The sequence below is a fragment of the Ruditapes philippinarum genome, unplaced genomic scaffold, assembly GCF_026571515.1.
Source record: "Ruditapes philippinarum isolate M1 unplaced genomic scaffold, ASM2657151v2 ctg3401_1_1_1_1, whole genome shotgun sequence".
NCBI lineage: Eukaryota > Metazoa > Mollusca > Bivalvia > Venerida > Veneridae > Ruditapes > Ruditapes philippinarum.
The window spans coordinates 133,104-159,952 of NW_026859473.1; the positions used below are offsets into that span (position 1 = coordinate 133,104).

Here is a 26,849-nt window from a genome sequence, read left to right on the forward strand (position 1 = left end):
GCCAAAAAATAGTAGGAAATTATCTGTTCATCTATATTTTTGTAGTAATTTACTTAAGTACCAGATAATTATCTGTATAACTAAATAAATTTTCAGTTAATAGATTATGCGGAATGTTTCGGACATATCCATTGCGTTTCTTAACTGAACATTTCATTAGTTATACAGATAACTATCTGCTATTTTTCTTACTAACTAACTAACGTGGAAATTATGTTTGATATAGGACTATACAGATTATTTATGTGCACAATCTCAGATCATATTACATTTATATATATATCGAGAAATAATATATGTTTAAACTAATTAATATATTTTAAGTTGTAAGCAAGTAATGTTTTTTGTGTTTATTATTTTTTAAAAAGAAAGACTTCTCTGTCGACCTTGCTTGAGTTTAGTCTCGACATTTGAAAAATTATGTCCCTTGTAGCAGTCAGTCATGTCCTTTCCATCCAAAACTTAGAGTCATTCTTTGTGTAATGATTTTAATTTTGTTTTTGATTTTGTTGGTCATTTTTATATGAAGAAGACCTATGTACTCGTATTATACTTATTAAGAATGTGATAATTAAAAAGGATTGAGAGATTGATATTTGAATGTTTTATTTACTTGTTTTTTTATAAGACAGTTGTGAATATTTTAAAAGTTATTAAGAGAAATTTGTATTATTCTTGATTATAGAATCATACTTTCATATCTTACAGTAATTCCTAGAAATAACTGTTTCTATTTGTTATGCACTGATGCTTGTAATTTACAGTAAATACAGTACAGAAAGTTAATAGTGACAGAGATATAATTTACAGAGTCTGATCCATAAATAAATATTTTATACACCGTTTTATGTTTAAATGTCGTTGTTTATAGTTGTCGTATTTTGGAGCTTCATGTGTATTTGTAAGTTAAGCGTATAGTGTATATTGTTTTATAAGTAAATGATTAAGTGGTCAATAGATGCAGGTACAAGTAATAGAAAGAGCTTCGTAACATAAGGCTATCTGTACGAGGGGCTTAACCTCAGAGTATAGTGTGTTGATGTTCTTTTTCTTTTGTATCATAGACCAAAAAAATCTCGTTCCCTGTTGTCACAGTATGAAACCCCAGAAAAAAGTAACCAATAAACGAGCATCTGAATATGATATATCAGTCGCTGTCCGTTTCCCTGCCCTCACGATAAGTAAACTGAAAGGGTCCAAAATCTGATATAGAACAACCATACGTACACGTCAACTCAGTAAGAAAATGCCTGTCTGTCTGTTTGCTTTAAGTCCCGTCCATCAGTGTCATTCTTGGATGGATTTTTAAATAAATTGCACTAATTTGTGGCACATTGAGATAATATCACAAACTAGTCCAAGGTTTGAAGCTCTATGCTTAAAGTTAGACCTAAAATTGCTTGACAAACGTTGTCTAGTTTAGGGTACCGTCATTCATAGTTGGATTTTAAAATAATTAACCATAAACGTGCTGCTTAAAACAATATATGAAAGGATGTACTTTAAATTATTAGTTATCCTTCAAACAGAGAAAATATTTTGATTTCAAAGAGCAATGATATTTGTATGTTAATTGTGCAATAACATGTACTAGGGCATGTTGTACCAAATAGCCAGTTCAACAGCCCATAGATCAAATACACAATTTTGTTACAGGTCTTAAGTGGGTGGTCTGAATTCACGAATCTGTTTAAACAAGTTCAAATGTTGCTGTAATGTGCCGCAATTGAGAAGCTCCGCACAAAAAATGCGCCCAAAACAGATACCTTACCAAAACATTACTAGGCACAGATCATTTTCTTTTTAGATCAAGTACTATTGTACATTATTCTGGATGTTTTGTAAATCATTTAAATTTGCATAATTATACTTATTGTATGCACTGGCCATGAGAGAGGGGCCAGATATTAAATTTAAAAAAATATGTTTTTACTGATGCCTGCCTGGTAAGGAAAGTAATTCCAATACAATCAAGACTTAAAAGACTTGTAATGTTACATGACAAAAGTGCAACATTGTTCTGTTTGTGTCACTACTGTAGTCAGTATTATATTAGATAATAAAACATATCAAAACATGTACATTTCCTTTTTTATCTATAATGTTTCTCTTTCTTTTTCATTTTTTTTAAATATCAACAACTATCATGGTAAGAAATATCAATATGTAAATAAGCCACAACAAAAACTTTCACCGGGTGGCGTCTGTTTCTCCTAAAAATCGTAATAACGGCCGACATCCTCCGGCCATGTGACAATCGGACGGCAGCAGGTGAACATTTTGCTTAACGGGCGGGCGTCGTCGAGTTTCAAATACAACTTTTAAGCTTACGGCGTCCGGACGATATTTTATTTGTGGTCAGTGTGTTTAAAAAAATGATCTGGCGGGGATCGACGGGTCACCGGGCGATATGATTTCGATGGGACGATTGTTTTTTATACAAAAAGGACCGTCCAATTTCAAAGTCAGTGGGACGAACACTGCCAGGGCCGCGCCCGGCGCCCAAATAGACACAAGTTGGCGAACGATTACCCCCCGCACTAGGATGAATCATGCATAGTTTTGTCGTACGGCGATCCCGCGGCTTGAAATTGTTGTAAGTTCAACTTCAGTTTGTTTAAGTTGCCTAAAAATGAATTTGTGAATTCCTTTGGAAGTAACATAAACAGACAAGCCACACAAACACGAACATTCAGTAATTATTTATTGCAAACGTTTCGGCTATATGTCTTCATCAGTGCAAAACATAATAAAATTACCGGAAGCGACGTCATAACGGAACACGCGTAAAATGCGCGAAAAACGTTATGGCGTTTAGCGGCAAAAATATGGTAAGATGTAGAAACAAATATTTATGTTATAGATAAAGCTGGTACATGTATTAAAATGGATCAATAGTGATACAGATGTCTTTTAGACAGTGTTAATAGAAATAAGATAATAGACAAACATATTAATATTCATGTAACACATTATAAATCAAACAATACTTTATTTTTAAGTCGATTTGGAATCATAGTATTTAATTTATGAATCCAAAAGGATTCTTTTCATAACCAGTCCATGTTGTTATCTATAATTTCTATCGGCAAAAATAAAAAATCTGGCAATGAACACTTATTTTCGGTTGATCCGAAATGGATTGCAACATGTGAAACTGGATTTACGTCACAATTTCTTATATCAAATCTATGTTTATTCATTCTGCATGATACATTTCGATTAGTTTGACCTCCGTATTGCTTATTACAGCCTTTACATGTAATGAGGTAAATTACATCACGTGTAGTGCAGTAAACATCATTGTGTAAATCAAAAGAACGACCTGTAATGCTGCTATTAAATTCTGAACCAACAATTATATTGTTACAATGTGAACATCTATTTTGTAAACATTGGCTAGATAAAAATGTGCGGTCAAGTAAAGCATTTCTCATAAGATAATCTCGAATATTTTTAGGACGTCTATAAGCTAAAATAGGTTTGAACTTGGTATGTATCTTTTTAACGCTTTCATTATCAGACAAAAGTAATAGATCCCAATATTTATTTAAGATTACACCAATATTAGGCAGAGATGTATTAAAACATACAGTAAAAGGCATTATTGAACTAGCACTTTTAACGAAAGGACTAAGAGCATCATTTTGGGACATGCTTTGCATTTTAGAAAACGCTTTCTCAATAATAGATTTAGGATAATTTTTATCAGAAAAATATCTATTCAACTGCTTAAAAGTGCCGTCATCGGAAATGACACGTCTATAACGTTTCTCTTTTTTTTTCTTTTTTTTTTGAAAGTAACATGAAATTCATTGTCGAGCAAGAACGTCTACGCGGATTATAATTAAGGCAAAGGCAAACTAAAATTGTTACATTATTTGCATGGCATTACTGTAGTTTTTTAGTCCAATCCATTTATAAATCGCACTCCGCCTGGTTCTTTGAATGTTTCTGTAACATCGATTAAGCAGACAATCGCCCGGCGACAGTTTAATTTATGACCACGCAATGTATCATATTTAAAATCGCAAGTAGTTTGCGAAATCGTCAAAGCGCTGATGTTATAGAAATCGTTAAATGGGACAGCGACAATTTTATTTGTGACCTAGGCATAAATTGAAAGGAATAAATAGAAATATACTGCGTCGAACTAACACTTGGTTTCTTTACATGAGCACAGTACAGTTCTAAGTGGCCTTGTCTCGGATGCATACATTTTCATTTATGTACATAAAATCTTGTGAAAAATTATCCCCTGAAGCTTCAGAAACAAAAGCTAGATATTTTGTATGAAACATTGTGGACTTCTTAAAAGGAGTTCAAATTATGTCCACAAGGCCCCTTATCCCCATAAGTCCTGCCGTAAGGGTCCTAAGTATTCTTTGTATATATTAAAGATCGTGTATGTTGTGATCAAAGTGGTAAACCACATTAAGTGAAATCATATATAACATAATTATGCAAATAAAACAATTTTCAAACATCTAAGAATATGTAAAATTTGTACTGCATAGTTTTGTGCATATTATATGTAATCATTAAAATATATGCATTCATTTCTTATTATAAAATTTGACTAAAACTTTATAGAAAATAAATTTTTTATTACCTCCCTTTATTGACATGAATTACTAATTTTGGTAATATCTTAATAGATAATGTTTTTTGGAACCTACAATATGATTTAAAACCATAAACAAGAACGTGTTTGTTAAACACAAATGCCCCCGGCTCAGATTCTTGTCAGTAGCAATATTTCAAAAAATGTGTACCCATTCACTCAGTTATGGACAGAAAAATTGCCAAACAATTGGCAACACAAGTTATATAGCATGACAAAGTCATGGCATTTTGTAATTGTGAAAAATATAAGTTGCAAAGTCATTGCTCTGACTTGTGAAGTTGAAAAATATTCAACTTCATCCTACCAAATATGAAATACATCTGTCATTAAACAAAGGCTGTATGGGCAAAAGTGTAAAAAAATCTATTTTGAGCACTAGTGACCTTAACCAAACTGACCCCTAACTCAATCCAAAAGAAGAATACCATGTAAGTTATCTTCCTACCAAATATGAAATACATCTGTCAATAAATAAAGGCTGTATGGGCAAAAGTGTAAAAATCTATTTTTAGCACTGGTGACCTTAACCAAACTGACCCCTAACTCTATCCAAATGAAGAATACCATGTAAGTTATCATCCTACCAAATATGAAATACATCTGTCATTAAATAAAGGCTGTATGGGCAAAAGTGTAAAAATCTATTTTTAGCACTGGTGACCTTGACTCAACTGACCATTTTCTCCATCCAAAGGAAGAATACTATGCAAGTTATCTTCCTACCAAATATGAAATACATCTGTCAATAAATAAAAGATGTATGGGCAAAAGTGTAAAAATCTATTTTTAGCACAAGTGACCTTGACCCACTGATCCCTACCCCAATCAAAAGGATGAATACCATGCAAGTTATGTCCCTACCAAATATAAAATATATCTGTCACTTAATAAAGGCTGTATGAGCAAATGTGTAAAAATTATTTTTAGCACTGGTGACCTTGACCCAACTGACCACTAACTCCATCAAAGTTTATGTTTCTAGCAATTATAAATAACATCTGTCTATAGAATAATGTCAATTCACCTGTAAAAATGTAAAAATCTATTTTTAACATTGGTGACCTTGACATTGGTAACATTGACCTTGACCCAAATGACCCCTTACTACAGCCAAAGAAGGAGACCTCCCTTGGCATGTTTGTATTAAACTAAGACATCAACTAAAATATAAAGGCTGTAGGAGCAAAAATGTTTATATTCATTTTTTAAACCAGTGACCTTGACCTTGAACCTAGAGACCGCTTACTCCACAAAAAATTAGAGGACACCTACTAAATATGAAAGATAACATTAAAGAAATTAAGCAATTAGGAGAAAGTTAAGATAAATACAACTTGCTGAAATAGGTTAACCAGACAAGGCCCTATTTTCAAAGTGAAAAAAGGGGAAATAACTGGGAAATATGGATGACACAGTTATATAACTTAGCAATATCATGTACTTTGTATTGATAAGTAAGTGTGATAATTATAAAGTCATTAGTATAGATAGAACTTAAGATATTTCCAACTTGCCGTTTTAGGTTAACCATTATTCATTTTCTAAGTGCTGAAAAGGGCAATAACTTGGTAAATGTGAAAGCCAGAGTTATGTAACTTGCCCAGATTATGTACTTTGTATTGATTAGTAAGTGTGTAAACTTTGAAGCCATTGGTACAGGTAGAACTTAAGAAAAATCGAATTTGCCGTTCTAGGTTAACCTCGTACGGACAGACGGACAGACGGACGGACGGTTCAATCACTATATGCCTGGGGGCATAAAAATTGTGTTACAAGATATTTAAACAAAAACTATTAGAAGTTTCCTAAAACGTAGAATAGCCCGACTTTGACATTTGACACTAAACATTGTTTGGTGGTCATGTATCAAGATTGTCTAAATTAAATCAATGGTCAAAATTGGCTCTGTGCCACGTCCACTGTGCACCGTTTCAAATGTAAAATTAAACTTTGATATGAGCTGACCTAGATTTTTAGTGATCTACATTCTTGTCCCATGATGTACAGCTATCAACTTCTGTGCACAATCTTAGATGTACAATTGACATTTGTTACCAGCTCTCCTAATAATCAACTGTCTTGTCCTTTGGATTAAAGCATGTGAAACATGTGTACAGTTTCAAATGTAAAAATGATCTTTTGTTTCAGTTTTAACTTAAATTATGACCCTCTCTTGCTTTTAACGTGTAGTTGTAACATTTAGCTATATGCACGGCTTCAGATGTTTATATGAACTCTGATATCAGATGACCTGAATTTTGACCTAGTGACCTATTTTCCCGTTTTTAAATACAACCATGTACTTTGATAATTGAAATGTATTTTGCATGAAGTATTGTCAACTTCATTCAAGTTCTTGTTATAAATATTAGCTTTACAAAATGACAGTCTGTCCACAGGTGAGCGCTATTGGGTCAATGGACCCCTTGCTTTAGGTCATATCTATATTAGTACAGGTGGCAGTTTCAGAAGTTAATATAGCCATAAATATTGATTCTAGAAGCCCGTGCAGATTTACATATACAAATTTATTCATAGACATTGTAAAATGAACACGTTACGATGAGGTGCAAAATTAGAATAAGTTCGTTATAATCAAGTAAAGATACAACAATAGCCAACAAGAGCCCGGTTTGAGCCGGGTGATGCTCCCCGAATAGGTTTTGGACACAGGAAAGTACACCTCTTGTAGTTTCAGAGTTATGTTCCTGGAAAAAGTTCAAAGTGCAATAATTCCTAAATTAGGCAAGGCAGAGTAACTGTCCATTGCACTGCACTTCTAATCAATGTGATCTATTAACCTACAAAGTTTCTTGTTGATATCTCTTATGGTTCCCAGACAACTTCAAAATGTAGAAATGAACAAAGGGCAATTACTACAAAATTTGGCAAGGCGGAGTTCAAGTTCTTGTGCACTGCACATCTACCGATTGAGATCCATCAACCTACAAAGTTTCATGTTGATATCTCTTGTACTTTTAGAGTTATTTCCCGAACAAGATTTTTTTTAAAGGGGAGATAATGTAAAACTTGGGGAAAACAGAGTTATGGTATTTTTGTACGGCAATTTTACTCAATGAGATCAATCTACCAACAAAGTTTCATGTTGATATATCTTATAATTTTAATGTAATTACCTAGAAAGAGTTCAAAAGTAAAAATAAACAAAGGGCAATAACTCCAGAATTAGGCAAGACAGAGTTATGATTATTGTGCACTGCACATTTACCTATTGAGATATATATTCCTACACAGTTTCATGTTGATATCTCTTATAGCTTTACAGCTATGTCCTTGACAAGATTCTTCAAAAAGGGGAGATAATTCAAAAATGAGGCTAAACAGAGTTATGGTTCTTTTGCACTGCACTTCTACTCAATGAGATCTATCTACCTACAATGTTTCATGTTGATATCTCTTATAGTTTTAGAGTTATGTTTCGGACAAAGTTCAAAGTGTTAAAATTAACATAGGGCAATAACTCCAAAATTACGAAAAAAAGAGTTATTGTTCTTAAGCACTGCACATCTACCCATTGAGATCTATTCACCTACAAAGCTTTATGTTGATATCTCTTATAGTTTTAGATTTATGTTCCGAACAATATTCAAAGTGTTAAAATTAACAAAGGGCAGTAACTCCAAAATTACGAAAAAAGAGTAATTGTTCTTATGCACTGCACATCTACCTATTTAGATCTATTCACCTACAAAGTTTCATGTTGATATCTCTTATAGTTTTAGAGTTATGCCCCGGACAAGATCTTTTCTATAAGGGGAGATAATTCAAAAACCGTGCAAAATAGAGTTATGGTTCTTTGACACTGCACTCCCCCTCAATGCCTTCTACCACTGTATGAAGTTTAAACAAATTATCTCCAAGGGTTTTCAAGTTATGCTCCGGACAAGACAACGGACGGACAGACGGACGTTCCAACATTTTGGCTTTAGCGGCTATTTTCTTTGTTATTTTCTTTGTTTTCTTAAGGGCTACTAGCCCCTAAACCCTTTGATCACGGAATGAATCTATTGTTCTCTTCTGTTCTCTTTACTGTTATATAGCCCCTAAGCTCGGACAGACGGACAGACGGACGGACGGACGGACAGACGGACAAGGCGCCGACTATATGCTCCCCCGAAAAATTGCTCCCCCGAAATTTTTCGGGGAGCATAAAAAATCCCAAAACACTTTTCACTCAAATCGGACTATGAATCGCAATAAATATCGATTTTCAGTCATCCTAATGTATGCATATTTCTTTCTCGCTTTTTTTCCGATGGACACAACGCGTTATAGTGGACATTAAATAACTTTGACGTTAATATAAGAATAGAAATAAATCGCAGACTAAATCAAAACCGAAATGGTGAGAAGAACAAAGCGACAACTTTGTAACAAATATCGACAATATTGACACTTATCATTTATCATACATCTGTGTAACTCAACTAGTGCTCAGAATGTAAATAGAAATATAGAACTTATAACAACAGAACTTCAATTACTGTTTCAAATTTCATTTCCGCCATTGACTCGTAAAACATACCATAAACATAACAAAAATAAGCCTTGGTTTAGACCGAAATGCCAGAAAGCAAGAACAAATTATCACGATGCTAAAATTAGATATAACTTAAATAAAACAGACGATAATAAGTTGCGCTTAAAAATAGTAGCAAGCAATATATAAGAACAATGAACTATTACATAAACAAATTTAAACATAATAATTCTATATAAACTAAGGAAAATGCAAACCAAAAACACAAAACAATACTGCAATTTTCTAAATCTATTAATCCAAAATCAGGTAGTAAGCCATCTTCCTCAATAAACGAGTTTTATGAGTACTTTAAAAATGTAAATAGTAATCCACATAATGATACGGAAGCAATTAATTTAGATCAAACATTTCTAGATAATTCAAATGTCTATTTAAATAAAGTCATAACGCAAGAAAAAATTCTAATTTGTATCAACAAATTAAATAATTCCAAGGCCTCGAGTCCTTCTGGCAGTATAATAAATGAATATATTAAGAGTACAAAATATATGCTTTTACCCATCTATGAACGTCTTTTTAACCTAATTCTTGATTATGGACATTTACCGCCTGTTTGGCTGGAAGGCTGGATATATCCAATTTATAAGAATAACAGTGAATCGAAAAGCACTAATTCTTAAAGACCAATAACAATTTTATCATGTCTTGGTAACTTATTCACTGCTGTCCTAAATTCAAGGCTTAACCATTATACTGAAGAATTCAATCTCCTAAATGAATCACAAACAGGTTTTAGAAATGGCTACTCTTGCTCGGACCACTTATTTACATTGCATAAATTAATTGAAATTTTAAAGAAGCTTAAATAAAAACTTTTCTGCGGATTTATTGATGTCTCTAAATGTTTTGATACTATTTGGCGTTTTGGGCTATGGCCTAAATTACTTCAATGTGTTATTAGTGGTAAAGTTTTTCAAGTTTTTTTCAACATGTGCAGTAATATCAAGTCCTGCTTAGTACATTTAGGAGAAACATTTCAATTGTTTACTTCAGAAATAGGGGTCCACCAGGGGGGAATTTTTAGCCCGATACTTTTTCCATTTATCTAAACGACCTTGAATCTTATCTTATATCAAATGGAGCTTTAGGAGTAAATCTAAATAATCCTATAACTAATGAAACATGGCTTAAACTATTACTCTTTTTATACGCAGACGATACAATAATAATGTCAGAATCAGCTGACGACTTTCAAAAATGCTTATCCTCATGTAATTAATATTGTAATGAATGACAACTAAAAGTTAATGCTGAGAAAACCAAAATAGTTGTTTTTGGAAGTAGAAATGTAAAGAATAGATAAAATTTTACTCTAGCTATCTAGGTAACTAGAACATAGCTATTGCAGATTGTTATCATTATCTCTGAGTAACCTTTACCAGTAACGGCTCTTTTCTTAATGCAAGGAAACATGTCACCCAACAAGCAAATAAAAACCTAAATCTGCTGTATTCACGATGGAATAATGCAGACTTACCGATCGATGTTACACTTAAACTTTTTGATCATACTGTAATGCCTATCTTAACCTACGGATCTAAAATATTTGGCTTTGAGAACTTCAAAAGAACTTCATTGAGAAATCCATAACACATTTCTTAGAAGAATAACCTGTGCTAGAAAAAGCACTCCAAAATATATGCTTCTTGGTGAATTAGGCAGATACCCTGTCGAAATCATAGTTAAGACTAGGATGATATCTTTCTGGGTTAGACTTTTACTTGGAAAGCAAAGTAAACTTTCATATCCTGTACCAATTTATGTTTAATCATTCAGACCAAAATTTTAAGTGGATAAATAAAATTAAAGACATTTTAAACTCTGTTGGCAGGACTGACTTATGGACTCATCGAAATACAGAGACCGGGCGCTTTCTTAGATAGAACCTGCCCTCTGTGTACCAGTGGCTCTACAGAAAAACATAAGATCTTTAACTGTAGCTATTTTAACAATCAATGCAGCATGTATCTTAATAACTTTCACGTAATTGATAACGAAAACAGTTTTGAAAGCTTAATAAATTCAACAAATGTGCCTAAACTGTTGAATCTTTGTAAATTTATCCGTATAGTCTTGACAAAATTCTCTTATTATATAGCATCCAACATATTTATGATAACAGTTTTACAAACTTACCTTTTTCTCGTCAAAATAATCCAAAAAGATACTTCTGCAATACTTGAATACATATATATATATAATCTTAAAGTGTATGTTATATATACACAGAATTACGGGATGAGAACTTTCCCATATTGAGCATAATATCTACACGTGCGCATATCTATTTATGTCTTCCGCCAATTATAAATTATCCGTTATAACGCTACCTTGTTGAATTTTAAACGAAACAGCGTAATTAATTTACAATCTTACCGTTTCAAAACTCTTTCAAAAATATATTTAAATTTAAAATAAAAGTAATAATAATAAGTACACACACATTTTTATCCAAGGTCATGATCTATATTGATGTAGCGTGACATGATTGTTACAGATATACTAATCAAGGGAAAATCTCAAAATCAATGAACGTAAAGTTTTTTTTATAATTTGATTGGATTTCTTAGTACATTCTTTTATACATGTATGCTTTTTATTTCTTGTTTTTTCTTATAAAGATCAACTGTTAAATTATTTAAAATTAAGAATATCCGAATTCCCCCAAGAAACACACTGTAATAATTCACTATATTGTTTACATAAAAAAATTATATTGTGCAAAATTATGTATGTTTATTGCTGGAAAACTAATGTATTATACTCATTATATAAGAAAATCCTGATATTGTACGTACAAATGTGCTTGAGTGAATAAAGATATCTGTCTGTTTGTCTGTCTTACGTCTTTCAGATTTTCCGTTTCCATGTTTCCAGATAATCTTTTTTCAAATTTTAAGTTTCTTTCTTTTGAACTGCAGCGCTGAACCCTTAAAAGACTTTTGATTGAACACACATACCCACATATCAAATTACTGTGTATAGAGACCAGTGTTGCAAAGAGCGAGCTTATGAACTTTAATTGTTATATTTTTATGCAAGGGAGAGGGCTGCACCCGAAAGAGAATATAAACAATTAATGTGAGCATTAATATGAAACATTGTCATGTTTGTTTTATGCTAATGTTCTCGCTTAAATATTTACTATTCTGTTGTGGTTGTTGAAGAATTGTCATTATTGTTCTGTGATTATTAAGAGTATGAGCCATTTTCAACTTTATTTATTTAAAGTAAAAATGCATTTGGAATGACAATGTATAAACTAAATAAAAGGTATAGATAGTACCGTTGTTTTAACTTAGTATGTATTCAACAATAAACATCCGATGTAATGGAGATAAACGTTAAAATAATTAAAAGGGTTAAATGTCGTTATATATCTTAACTACAACCGGTCAAAATATTAAAACATATGAATACAGTATACTGCATATTAATAAAAAATTTGTGTTTTAAGTATCTAGAAGGTCCTCAATACCAGCTGATTTACAATACTTTAAACAAATGCACACAATAAAAGCATACAAATATTTAGTATTGTTAGCAATATTGACCTGAGACATTTGAATATTCAATGTAGGTAATTATCGGTCTCCGGGTTTTAAAGTATGGCATAAGTGTATACATGGTTCATAGGGGGAGGGGGGCTGTGCACGCATTCATTATCCCATTATCCCTCATGTACAGACTCAATCAAACCGAGTCTGCAATTATTTTGTAATTTTGATGTGATTAATGCTTCCGAGGGATCACTTTGTTTCTAGATTTTTATACTTCACAACAGCAGGTGCCAAGTGCTGTGTGGCAGCTGTAAAAAGTTGCCCCGTACTTCACTTCAGTGTTGTTATATTTTTCTTGTCCTTCGGGATCATTGATGCCAGCACTATGAAGTGTTGAGAGTTGAGTACTGCTCAGGGGGCGTGAGGGATGTCACACTATTTCATTATCCCTCATGTACAGACGGAAATCAAACCGAGTCTGCAATTATTTTGTAATTTTGTTGTGATTAATGCTTCCGAGGGATCACTTTGTTTCCAGATTTTTATGTATAACATAAAGCCATCGACACAACACTAACGTACCTACCCTCGGGGATAAGGGGTTAACACTTTCCGTTTCAAATTGAAGGTTGTAGGTCCAAATCTAAATGAAACATTATTTGTATTTTTTTTTTATTTTCATATTCAATTTTGCGAAACTTGGCTACTAAGGGTTTGTACATGCGAATCACCCATCTTAAAATTGTACAAATTGAAATTATGAAACTATACATATATATCTATTTAAAGAAAATGCACAAGCATTTAAAGAAATGATTAATCCACTAATGCTGATTATAGTTTGAAAAATAATGAAAGGAATCTGAAATAAACAGTTTGTTGAGGATGCAAACTTACAACCTCGGGATTAGAATGCTATCATACTTACCACTAAGCCATCGGGACGTTTGTATTAAATTAAGTACCGAGCACTTTCATATCATAAAAAGTCAGTAAGTAAATCGTAATAAATTACGGAAACTAACGAAAAAGCTTCCAAAATTAACAAGTCTCGGGTCTATATTGCCAAACAAAAACATTTTAGAATATGCCGCCTGTCATTCAAGTCGTTCGGTGTAAATAATCAATAATAGTCTAAATCTCATAATAAATCAAGTGAAAATGATTTTAAGCATGACAACTGTAGCATTCTTTTCTCTTTTGTGTAACTGTTTTATACATTCAAAATACAACACATAACTGCACATTAAGTGCAACTTTCAAAAGTTGATAAGGATCTTATACAATTATTTAAGGATAATTAAATCCATTATTCTAAAGGATTGAAAATATGAATTCTGAGGCATAATGTGATTTCAACTGTTTTGACTGTTTTTATTTATTTGTTTTTGCAAAGATCAAATCGTTATAATTTTAATTTCTTAAAATAAAATTCAATGAGTTTGTACATAAACCATAAAAAACTTGTTTGAATGCGATTATGTGATGCTTGTATGCTTGACCGCTTAAGCGAAAAAAAGTAATACAGTTATTATAAAAGTTACAAAAATGGATCTTAATAATGAAACACCATATACTCGTTAAGTAAAGACTATAAATCATGCTAGTAAACCAATGTTTAAGCTATTGTTTAACTCCGTAGATTTTAATTGCTTTTTATTTGAATTAAAATATTCAGACGTCGTAAAAGTTAACGTTATGTCATGGTTATTCAAAACGCCATGAAAATATTTTTTCTGTCAAGTTTCCTTTTGAAATATCTTTAAGTATATAGATTGGGAATGTCATGTAAATCTCTATCCCTAGGTATCTATTTTTTAAACATTTATATCCTCAAATACTGTCAGTTCTCGTATATGACTTAAATTTATATTGGAAATCAATACTCAAACATATGTGGTACAGGTATTCATTATTATTCCATTGAGGACAACTCAAGGTAGCCCCCTCCTAATCTCACAAATTTTCATCTTACCTTAGTTTACATAATCTGAATCCTACTTTACTGACGAGTTGAGGACTGTCTTGACCGTTAAATGAATTTTTCTCATCGAATGTGAGTGAAGGTATTGATTCTGAATACGGGTCAAAGTTACATACAAACTATTATACAGAAAATAAAAGGAAAACAACCGAAAGAAACAAAAAACAAAACAAAAAATGATTCACAATGAATAGGTTAAAAGCACGTTTTATGTTCACCCAAGTTAATATGTGTTTTTGAATTAAGATCATAAACAAGAATGTTGGTGTTTTTAAAGCATAAACAATAAATTACTTCCGAAGCATTTACATTGAAAGTCATTACTTTGAAAAGTGAGCAGAACAAAAATTTTGTAAAAGAAAGGTTGATGATGTTCTAAGTACATTTTAACACAATATTTCACGGATGAAAAACGTATACTGATGTATATAAAATTGAGCGGACCGACCAAACACTTATTTTACACGAGGAAGACTTCCTTGTTATTAAAACCACATCACTTGAACATGACATGGCAGTTGAAAATTGTTGAAACTGATACAAATATTCATGAATTTATCTAAAGGAAGGTTAAAAGTTAAAATTTAATATCTAAATGATATAAAAAATATATAAAAACATACTGCTTAATATGGCATGACACGCAACTAAATTTAATGTTTTTACCAGTAAGAATCTAATGATAGCCATAAATACAAATATAAAACATTGTTTGACTTAACATTATACGTTATATTTTGCCTTTGCTTTTGAAATGCGATAGAAATGAGAATTATCTTCACTGCACAAAGTTTGAAAACAAAAATAACTGCAGATATAACAGTCAACACTTTTTAGAAATTTACCAATTTTTACTTGCACAAACTCCTATACTCCTATAGAAAATATATAGAGGATATTTGTTTATTTCTGCCATAGATCGGAATTTATTTAATTTTACCCATTACATATGGTGCTATATCAGTCAAATATATTTCATATTAAATTTTGTAAAACAATAAATATTACGTTTTTTGTGTTTTTTTATTAAATAAATATGAAATATAAATATGAAAGTGGGCGGAGTCAAAACTCATATTTATTTCAAGGGACATCTTTCGTCATTTTGTTTTAATGTTTGAAAAATATGATATACCGTATAATAAAAAAACTTTTTGTTGACTTTTGTTCTGAAAACCATCTAGAAAAATTAAATAAATTCCGATCTTAGACTGAACTAAAAAAATATCCTCTATTTATTTCAACGAGTGAGCACCAAAAGTGGCGCGGCCACTAGTGAAATATACACTAAACTAAACTAAACAATTTTTCTTATCATTATTTGCATAGAAACATTTTAAAAGACATTTTAACTAAAAGCTTACTCGCGCCAAAAAGAAATAAATATTGTTACGTCATTTAAGACGTCACGTCATTAAGTTGGTTTCCCCTACTGTGCACGCTGGTATTTCCCTTGAACAACGGGCTTAAATTCAAAACAGTGAAAAACATCAAATTGTACGCTCAGCGCGGATTTTGCAAAACCCGCGTGTCCCCGCGGATGAGACTCATCGCGGACGAAAATTTGCTCAAATATTGACAGAAATTTTTCACCACCGCGGACATAAATCTACAGCCGCAAGCGATTCCCCCGCGGAACACAGTGGTTAATTGCGGGGGAACGCGGTGGTCAATCTCCGTGGACCGCAGTGGTATTCACCGTGAAAACGGTTGAATTTATAAGTATTTTATGGAACTTGTTAAAACTTTATGAAATAATCGTACAGTTACGACTCTAATAAAATAATTTATTTGCCTTTATTTTCCATTTCAGAATGTTTTTGGACGTCAATGTCAGAAGTTGCTACAACTTGCGTCCGGGCCCGTACTGGTAGTCAAAAGTTATTGCAACCTGTATTTTTTCTGTGACTTTAACTTAATAATGCATTTATCTGCATGTGAATGGACAGTAGGTTTGAATTGACAAGCCGTTCGAGCTCGTTTTGCTACCGAAAATTTTATTTCACCCTGTATTTTTCCAGAAAATCCGATCGTTCCTTCAGTTACATGTGTAAACATATTTTATGATACAAATGAGTCCCCCTATTTACCGTCAAGAACCAGCAAGGACCGGCAAGAACCCATGTTTTGCAAATAAACATATATACTCGTGCAAATGCTATTTATGATGTCTAATACACGCAAGGCATATTTATTTTCTTTTAATCTGTGTTTTTTTTGAAAATTAAATATATGTGGACCGACAAGAAAATAAATCTGGTGCAACGCGTGTACTGTAACGTTCATACTGACAAGAAACCTTTTGTAAATTTACATAATCAGTTGCAAATATCTTAAGAACATGTTTCCACTTTTTCATTAAAGACATTGGACTACCGACAGAACAAATATAATCAGGAATCCTGCGTCATATATGGCACAAAGATTTACCGGCAAGTCATTTTATTATAAACATGTATTTATTTCATTTCTAGTTATATTTGAACTTTACGATGGAATGTATGACTACCGACAAGAAAACGGATGTATTAACATTTCTTTCTTTTGTGTTAATTTTCATTTTGATTATGAACACCTCTGTCACGCACGTGGTTACAAGTTTTTATAAAAAACAGATTTTATCTTGGTTCGTTCTGTATACCCCTGGAAGATAATGATCGTATTCCAGGTATATCGTATAACGATACATATAGCCCAGTTAAATAATAGATATACCATTGCCGCGTTGACGATTTCTGGGTTTGCGTAAATTATACCATAATCACGTGACCTTTCTTATGCCTTGACCTCACAAGACGAAGTCGAGTGAGGTTGCATAAGAAAGGTCACGTGATTATGGTATAATTTACGCAAACCCAGAAATCGCCAACGCACCAATGGTGTATCTGTTTTAACCTATAGCTCCGCCCAGAAACACTTACTCCTTCGATTTTCAAAACTGAAAATTATACCATAGTCTGGGTATGGTATAATTTACGGTTATTGGAAATTATACTTGGAAGAATTTTACATAAGAAGCGCTGAAGAGCTATAGGTTAAATAATTTTAAACACTTTTAAACACAGAATATATTTAAGGTTTTAATAAATATATATCAGAACAATTATATTTATTGTTTTCAGACTGGGATAGATTGAGTATGCAGATCCCTGAATGAGTATGCAGAACAAGATAAAAGTAGGATAGCGTATCTTCACTGACATATTTCTATAAACAGCCGAAAAGCATGTAATAAATCTTTGTTAAAATTGGTGAACGAGATTTTTTTTAATCAATTCATCTATTAATTTTAATCAATTTATTTATTTATTAATTTAATTATTTATTCATTTATTTATATTTTTTGATATCTTTTTATGATATTATATAACTACATAATTGCCATAAATATTTTAAGTTTTTTTAAATTATAAAATTTTCTCTCATAAAAACTAGGTATCTTATCATCGTATTCATAAATGAAGTGTCACATAGGATGTAGGCTTTTAAAGTACAATTACAGTATGGCTGAAATATTTTTATAAAGTAGCTAGTATGTAATTTGTTCGTAAATAGATTATTATCCAAATGGTTTACATATTCATTTTCAATGACGTGGTGGCAACTATGGTCAAGGACAAAGAATACTTTGGCTATGATTATTGATTTTATGATATTGTACCGCTATGACTAGCATATTTTCAGTTTACAAAGACATTTAATTTTCCATGCTTAAAGAACCCCTACTGGAAATTTTGCACTTCTGGAAACAACGGGGTAAGTAAATAATCTAATAATTTGCACTCAAGAACTACATTAAATGATACACAACATCAAAAAAATAATTCTAGTTCCGTCATATTAAAAAAAATTCAGTCTTTTTAATTATGTGACTGACTGTCTTTGTATTACTATGATACAGTTATTTTTTTTTTGTAAATAATAATAATAATAATAATAATGATAATAATAATTATAATGATAATTATGATGATGATGATGGTCAAATTTAAAAATGGTAAAATTGAAAATGTAACATTCTCAGTTTGAGTTTGTTCTTTGACGGTACTGGAAAGAAAACTTCCGACAACACGTGCGCCCTAAACAAGAAAACAACGGACGGAACTATATAAAATAAAATTTTAAAAGTGGATCAGAGGTAGCCTGCATATTAAAAATAAGTAAATAAGTTTAAAAAGCAGGCAACATATCCTTAGTGTCATTATACAGTATTTAAGTCGGAATACTGGAACCATCCAGCTAAAAAAATACAAGGCACTGAAAGTACCACAAACATGCGAAAAAGCAAAAAGAACAACAGAAATAAAACCAAAACGGCAAAATTTAAAATGATGCAAGCAAGGTTTGATTGAGTCTGTTCATGGGCGGTATTGGAAATTGCAAGATACCGTCCAAACCACAACAAGATAACATTGCACTATAACAAAATAGAAATAAAGTAAAATATATGACACAAAAAAGGTCAAAATGAATATCGGGAAAACAATATAAACATTATTCAAAACTATATTTATACGTCTAGGTATGCGTATGAATAAAGACATTGTAACATTTATAAATTGTTAATTGAAATTTATATAAATGATAGAAACATATCAACTTCCACTGATATAAGGTGCAAAGACAAAATGAACAACAAAACAAACATTTATTTCAATACAAGTAATAATAATAATGATAATAATAATGATAACAATTAATTAATATTAATTATTATTATTATTATTATTATTGTTATGTAAATAGATAAATGAAAAATAAATAAAAAAGGTTGAAAAAACTAGAATAAGAATTATCAAACTACTATTGAAAAAAAAAAAACTTATAAAATAATTAGAAAGTTATTACCTTACAAGGAAGACAACGATAGCCAGCCTAACTACACCATTCATTTTCACGGTACTGAAATTGAATCAACACGCCTGAGCCCTTATAATGACACACAAATAATTATAACCGGATCTTGTTTCCATTTACATAATAATTCACCGTGAGAGCTTAAAAAAAAAAAAAAGATAATTAAATAAAAAAAGTTCTATTTTTTTTAAGTACAATGTACTTGATTATGTTAATTAAAACATTACAGATAAATTGTGTTTAAAATAAATAATAATTTGATACAAATGCATTAAAGAAGAAAACAATAAGCGATATCGCACAATCTTATGGGACAAGACAGGAAAAAATCGCGACAGCAGTCGCGCATGCATTACATAGACAGTATACTCCATATACGCTATATATTTACATACAACAAATTTAGAAAATTCTATGAAAGGATTAAATTTTCATAAAACTGTAGAAAATGTCTTTAATAATATAATAATAACATATATTATATTACACGGATTGTTAACAAGACGTGAAATTTAAGTACCACTATAAAATGGATAGCATTATTATGCAACTCGAAAATTTTTATGATTATGATCTATGTAATCCTAACATAAAAATCAATAAATATCCCTGATAAACATTCTGTCATATTTATTTTATAAAAAAAATAAGAGAGGACCTTTTCATATTTAGGCAGTTTTAATATTTCATTCTAAACAATTGTGTTTATCAATTAGTGTTCAAATGCCATTTAAATGGTCAATCTTTTGAAATAAACAACTAAATCATCTCAGCGTGACAGTGAAAAGAAAATTAGCATAATGTCACTAAAGTGAGGGAGTAGGATAATAAATGAAGACTGGACAAGACGTACACATAATTGGTGGCATTGACAAACAATGTAAGCCGGAAACATTCGCCAGCAAATGGAACATTCTAACACTATCGGGGATTTCTCTTATATTAACAATAAAGGCCGGAAGCGTGCTATATTTCACATTCTAGCACTATCGGAAATTTTCATATATAAACAAAGAAGGCCGGAAGCGTACCTTATTCTAAAACAATGAACTCTGTATTTCGCTAGAAAAATATAAAGTGAAATAAAATAATCACACAAAACTTTTATCAACATTTCAAAATTCATTATTCTCAAAATGTTTCTGCCAATAGAAGACTTTACAGTTTTATTATTTGACGCCCTTTTCATTTAGTACTAGGTTAAATGTCTTTTTAAACGTTTATTTGCATATAATAAAAAGAAAATGTGTTTAGTTTAATGTTAGATCGAAATATATTTCACCTCGTGAACACCAAAAGTTCATATTTCACTCGTGGCTGCGCCACTCGTGAAATATACCTTTTGATGTTCACTCGGTGAAATATATTCCGATCATTCACTAAACTAAACAAATAACCTCTTTTTCTATTATTATCGTAATTGCATTTAGAATGGAAGCAATAATCATAATAGGGAATTAATGGTAATGTTTAACTATTAAAAAGCAAAGAGTGGTAATTTTATATAATCATTTTTACATATTAAAATAAGAAGGAACTATTCAAGGTCAATAATAATCTTTTCTTTTATAGTTTTCTTGCAAGTTAAAGCTTTCAAAATATTTTGTTGTTTTTTTGTTTTTGTTGTTTTTTTGTTTTTGTTGTTTTGTTTTTTTTTCTATTCTATTGGACATATTTCGATAATAAAGAAAAAGAAGAAAAAAACAATAAGCGATATCACACAGTCTTATGGGACAAGACAGCAAAAAAATCGCTACAATAGTCGCGCACACATTAAATAGATAGTACATTCCATAAACGCTATACATGCATATGTCACATTACACTGATTGTTAACAAAGACGTAGTATTTAAGTAGCATTATTATGCAACTCGAAAAAACTCATAGATTTTGTATTAAAAACATACAGTCATTTTCCAAATGAATTATGATGACGAGTATGTAGACTTTCTGATGTATACAAGTATCTTGCTAAACAGTCGCTTATAATAAGCAGACTTCTGGATATATAATTAATATATGTGCAATTTTACAAAAATAAGGTATATAATTATGGTGTTATTAATACATAGGTAAGGGAAGGTACATTTCCGTCCAACATAACATGGAAGCGGATTCTTAATCAATGGTGTTTTAAGCCAAGGTACAGTCAACGTCGATTTGAATGTAATGCCCTTGATGTCGTTATAGTACAACATGGGGCGCAACCTTGCATTTTATGGACTCCACGAAGAAATCCATGATTATCGCGCCTATGTTCGTCCCGAAAATACATTTTAAAATTCGGAATTGACTGAAGATATTGTACAACATTTGATTTATCGACAATTTGTCAATATTGATGTAAACAGATAATGAAAGGAATGGCGAATTTGAGCTTTATATAAGACTTAAGGTAGAACGCGACACTTTGCGAACTTTCGAGTAGCGTATTGAAAATTGGCAAGTACAAAATTGACCATATTTCTGTTTAGATTCCGTTGATTTTATTCCAATAGTTCCAATGATCCAATTCGACGTCAAAATTGACCATCAAAGCCCGTTTTTGAACATCACGCCATTGTGAGTGTAGGACAAAAGCCCCCCGGACGAAAGCCCCCCCCCCCGTCTAAAATGACAAAGGTGGACAAAAGCCCCCCATGAAATTTTCACATAGGACAAAAGCCCACCCCCCCCCCCCCATCAAAAATACAGGTAGGACAAACCCCCCCCCCATCTTTTTTCACACGCACAGGTGCTCAAATTCATCAAATTTCACACAAACTTTTAAATAAAAATGAAAAGAATTTGTTTTAATGTTTATTTATTATGTATATATTGAAGTGATAACAAAGTTTATGATAAAAAATAAATTAATGCATGCATGCAATACCGAATTCATAGCTTTTCATATACACAACAAGGGTCAGAAAAGTAGTAATGTTTAATCACTTTTGTAAAGGGATCAAATTAATATTCTAAGCACTATGTCACCTACATGTGATGTCCATACATATCTTTTAAACACATAAAAAACACAACTTTAATACACTATATGTAAATTTGATTGACTATGGGGGGGGGGCTTTTGTCCTACCTTTACTTTTTTTATGGGGGGGCTTTTGTCCTATGTGAAAATTTCATGGGGGGGGGCTTTTGTCCACCTTGTCATTTTTAGATGGGGGGGCTTTCGTCCGGGGGGGGGCTTTTGTCCGTATCCCCGCCATTGTGTATCCTTGGCAACTGTTTCGGGTATCACGACGCCATAGGCAGATAAAATATCTTTAATTCTTTAGTATTCGACGGAAATTAATTTTTTCTTTAAGTTGATATGAAATTTATCGTTTTACGCCGAAAATGTTGGAAAAACGGAAAGTATGGTAGTAATCATTTTTTAACGTTTTTTTACAGCAACAAAATTTGATATCCTAGTGTTGAGGATAAACTGATTTAAACTTATATATCATTTTACGTAAAAGTTTTTGTTCATTTGAAATAACGCAATTACTTTGAGAGTGTTATTGATAGATAACCTAACTAAATTATTTATGGAGCAACACTAAAGATTCCAGGACGAGGCCGGCACAGGCGCACGGGAAAAATAAAAGGTTTATGGGTATGGGGGGAGGGTTAAAATTTGTCGATATTTTATCATCAAGTCAATAAATATCAATGTCAAAAATATTTGCTAAAGCTGTTGAGTGATTTTTGTGTACACGGTTACGTTCAATGTATAATAATGATACCACAGTTCCGTTGCTTAAGTTCAATAATTTCATTTGCACTTGTATTTAGACGATAAAATACAGTACAAAATAATAAAAGCTGTTAAGCGAAATCTCGGCAGAGCCTAATTACCGCCGTAAACAGTTATCATCGAGCCAGTTATTCCATCTGTACCGACAGCCGGTGTAATATTCTTATAACCTATTTTTGCACTGATAGAATGACCTGTGTACTCGTATATACCTTTTACGACGCGGTCCGTTGCTATGAAAAATCGACCAGAGTTAGAATTTTCTCGCGCATGCGCAATCTGCGTAGGGCAAAAATGCTTCGCCCTACATAGAAATATAGTAGAAGTTCATAGACAATTCCGAGTTAGTTCAAGGTAAACGGTAGAAAGTATATAAAATAGCTTTCAACAAATATAGAAAAGATGACTTTATAGCTTTGTGGTGAAGAATGCCATAAAAAGGCATGGAAAAGATACTTGTTTAAGAATTTACGATCACGGACCTGACACTGAGATCATTTTTTTTAAAAGATGTGGAAATATATCTATTAGCAAATGAAACGTCAACTTATTTGCTGTTGAAAAAGTTCATTTAAAAACAAAAGAAATTATATAACATGAAATCGAGATTAATTATCATTCAGAAAAAATATCAGAACAGGTGATAATGCATTTTTAGTGTTCAATATACCTGATTATATCATTTATCCGATTTGTCTGTGATGCAACCAGAAAAATATAAGTCATATAAATAGATTTTAGATATTTTTTTTTTCAAAATCTTGAGAAGTTAAGATGGGTTGTTTGGAAAAGATATAACACACATTTTATCCGCTTCTTCGTAATACATGTTATTTTTAATAATGCATGTCACACAATTGTTCTCTTCTCAAAATCCATAAACATTGATCGGTATATTTAAAAGTTACATAAATTACCATTTAAATAAGCGTAACTGATTAACTATATCGTCCCGGCTGAATGAACAAACGTTCGCGACACTTGCCGCCTGACCAATCCAGTTATTCAAAGGAAGTGTACAATAGAAATTGTGTAATACAGGGGTAATACAATTTTATCTTTAACACCCTGCTGTTTCAATTTAAATTACTGATGGAAAAGTCGTCTAAGGATACCTTAAACAAAGACATGTGTGTGCCCGTTTTGACCATTGAATTATTACTCCCGCACATGTTCGTAGATCTGTTAAAAAATAAATTCACGTTTTCAGTACTTACCGCCTTAAGTCATCCCAAAATTAATATTTTTTGGGTGACATAACATGAAATCGCATCTATAAATGCCTTAATTTAAAGTATGATTAACTGTATACATCGTTATTGCTTTTTTCCCTACGCAGAATGCGCATGCGCGAAATGCAACATTCGTTGCTATGGAAAATCGTATTGTAAAAAAGGTCTATACATATATTAATAGATAAATAGAACGGTTATTTACGTCAAAGGTTTTACTCGAGTACTCAGTCTTCATGTTATAAAATGAGGGAAGAAGGCAAACATGACATTTATACCCTGTCTCTTTTTTTGTCGGAAAACAAAATACTAACAAACAAACTAACTAACTAACTAACAAAATCAACAAAATACTAGTTATTCAATCTGTTCCATGTATTGATCAAAACGCGGGGGACTTTTCTGGCTGGGAAACAAACACTGTCTATTTAGAAAAGAAAATAATATATAATTTTTGTTCCAAATGGTAAAGACTCAAAGCCGAAAACTAAATAAGTTAGTTTTTGTACAAACAATTATTTTTTTCATTATTATAAAAGAACTCAACATTATCATTCCCTGTTGCCTGTATGAAAACCATATGTAGTCTTATCAACTTTTAACAGTAAGTCCCCCATTACAAATATTGGTTTAAATTTGTTAAGAAGTATTTGTAAAATATGAAAATAACAGACCTTATGGTTTTGCAGGATTTGTTAGGCGGATATAAAGTGGAGGTACCACATTTTGGGAAAATCTTTAAAAAAGTAGACAGTGGTGAAATTATGTTTTGATAATTTTCACTGTTAAAATTATCAAATATAATTTTTCAGCGGATAAATCAGTAAACAAATTAAAAGCAAAAAGTAAAGAAAGATCTTCACCTTAAAAATAAATCTGCCTTTTTGAATGGTAAAAATAAGAAATTTAATTATATTATAAAAACGTACTTTAAAATGAATTCATAAGATCTGTGAAAGTTTCAAACTTGTTAACTATATTTGAAACAAAAGAGTAAGGTTATTTGTTTTCAACGCGTATAAATAAAAATTGATTTATCGGTTAAAAATGCTTAAAACATAAATACATGTTTCACTCACATTTTTCGAAATTTTAAATAAGTTAGAAAAGAAATAGAATAAAACATACCTTGCGAGCTGACACGTGGTACTCAGATATAAGCTTCTATCTTATATCTAGGCGCACAAAATGATCAATAAGTTTGATATATCATACAACTATATATGAAGCATCCCAAGCGAATGGAAATATCTTTTTTCTCTCCAAGGTCAACTCTTTTATACGGGGGAATGTACCAGGGTTGAAGAAAAATGTCGCGGTAAGATGCTTTATTCATCAAAATCCTACTGAGGTCGAAGAATTAAATTTTCACAACAAATGACAATGGGAAATTGCAACGGTAAGTAGTGAAAAATAAGATTATACCGGAAATTTTTGACTTCCTGAATGTCAGTACAAACCAAAACTCCCCGGCCCTATTAATTCCCATTGTCATGTCTGTAACTTGATCAGTTTAATGTAACAAAAAACAACTTAATTGACCCATACTTAATTGTAGGACCGATAATAAATCTTTTTTACAGGGTTGCAAAATCATTTTTTTTGGGGTTCATAGAAAGCGAGCAGATTTACCCCTTTTGAGAACCAAAACAACACATTAATTATCCATAGTTGGCTTAAATACAGACACGCTAATCGGCGTTACTGTTCTACATTTAAATATTCATTTTAGATTTTGAATACAAGTTAAATGTTGATGCTGCATATCAAAGACGGCGCCAAATGATGTGAACAGTCACAGGTAATGTACACATCAGAGTTGAAAAATCGTTCTCTATTACAGTTGAATATCCGAAGCACTAATTATTTTTTTTCTCCATGTTCTTGTTATGTGTCTGAAAGTCTGAAATGTTTGTCTGTTGCGACAATGATTGAAACGTCTGGTCGAATCAAAATAATTGGGATAAACAAGAAAATTGAAATGATTGGTAAACTTAAAATGAAATTCAAAGACAATATGTGCCGAGACTATGTCCATTTAAATATTGGTGCGAATTGCAAAATGTTCGTTCGAATGAATTTGAGGACGAACTGTCTCTTATCTAACAAATAGCAAAAATATGTCTGTAATATCAAATAATAGTTATGAATAAATTGATATATATATATAATCAATTCTTAGTAACGTTTTGTTGAATAAACTACTTGATTAAACTAAAGATTGCATAATTTTATTCGCCTATAATCTAGGTATAGGACCACTAAATGTAGTACAACATCAAGTCGAAAGAGAACAATCGTCAGTGACAGAATCCTTCAAAATAACTTATTGCAATAATTCGTGATAC

General features: G+C 31.6%; 1 protein-coding gene across 1 annotated transcript in view; it reads right to left on the minus strand.

The window, feature by feature from the left end:
- LOC132756623 (signal peptide, CUB and EGF-like domain-containing protein 1) overlaps positions 1 to 19,671 on the minus strand; it is a 28,673-nt gene extending 9,002 nt beyond the window's left edge. Inside the window, exon 1 of the mRNA XM_060747743.1 lies at positions 19,524 to 19,671. Coding sequence (XP_060603726.1) covers positions 19,524 to 19,567 — 44 coding nt within the window. The 5' untranslated portion in view covers positions 19,568 to 19,671. The remainder of the gene's footprint in view (positions 1 to 19,523) is intronic.
- Between the last annotated feature and the right edge of the window lie 7,178 nt (positions 19,672 to 26,849).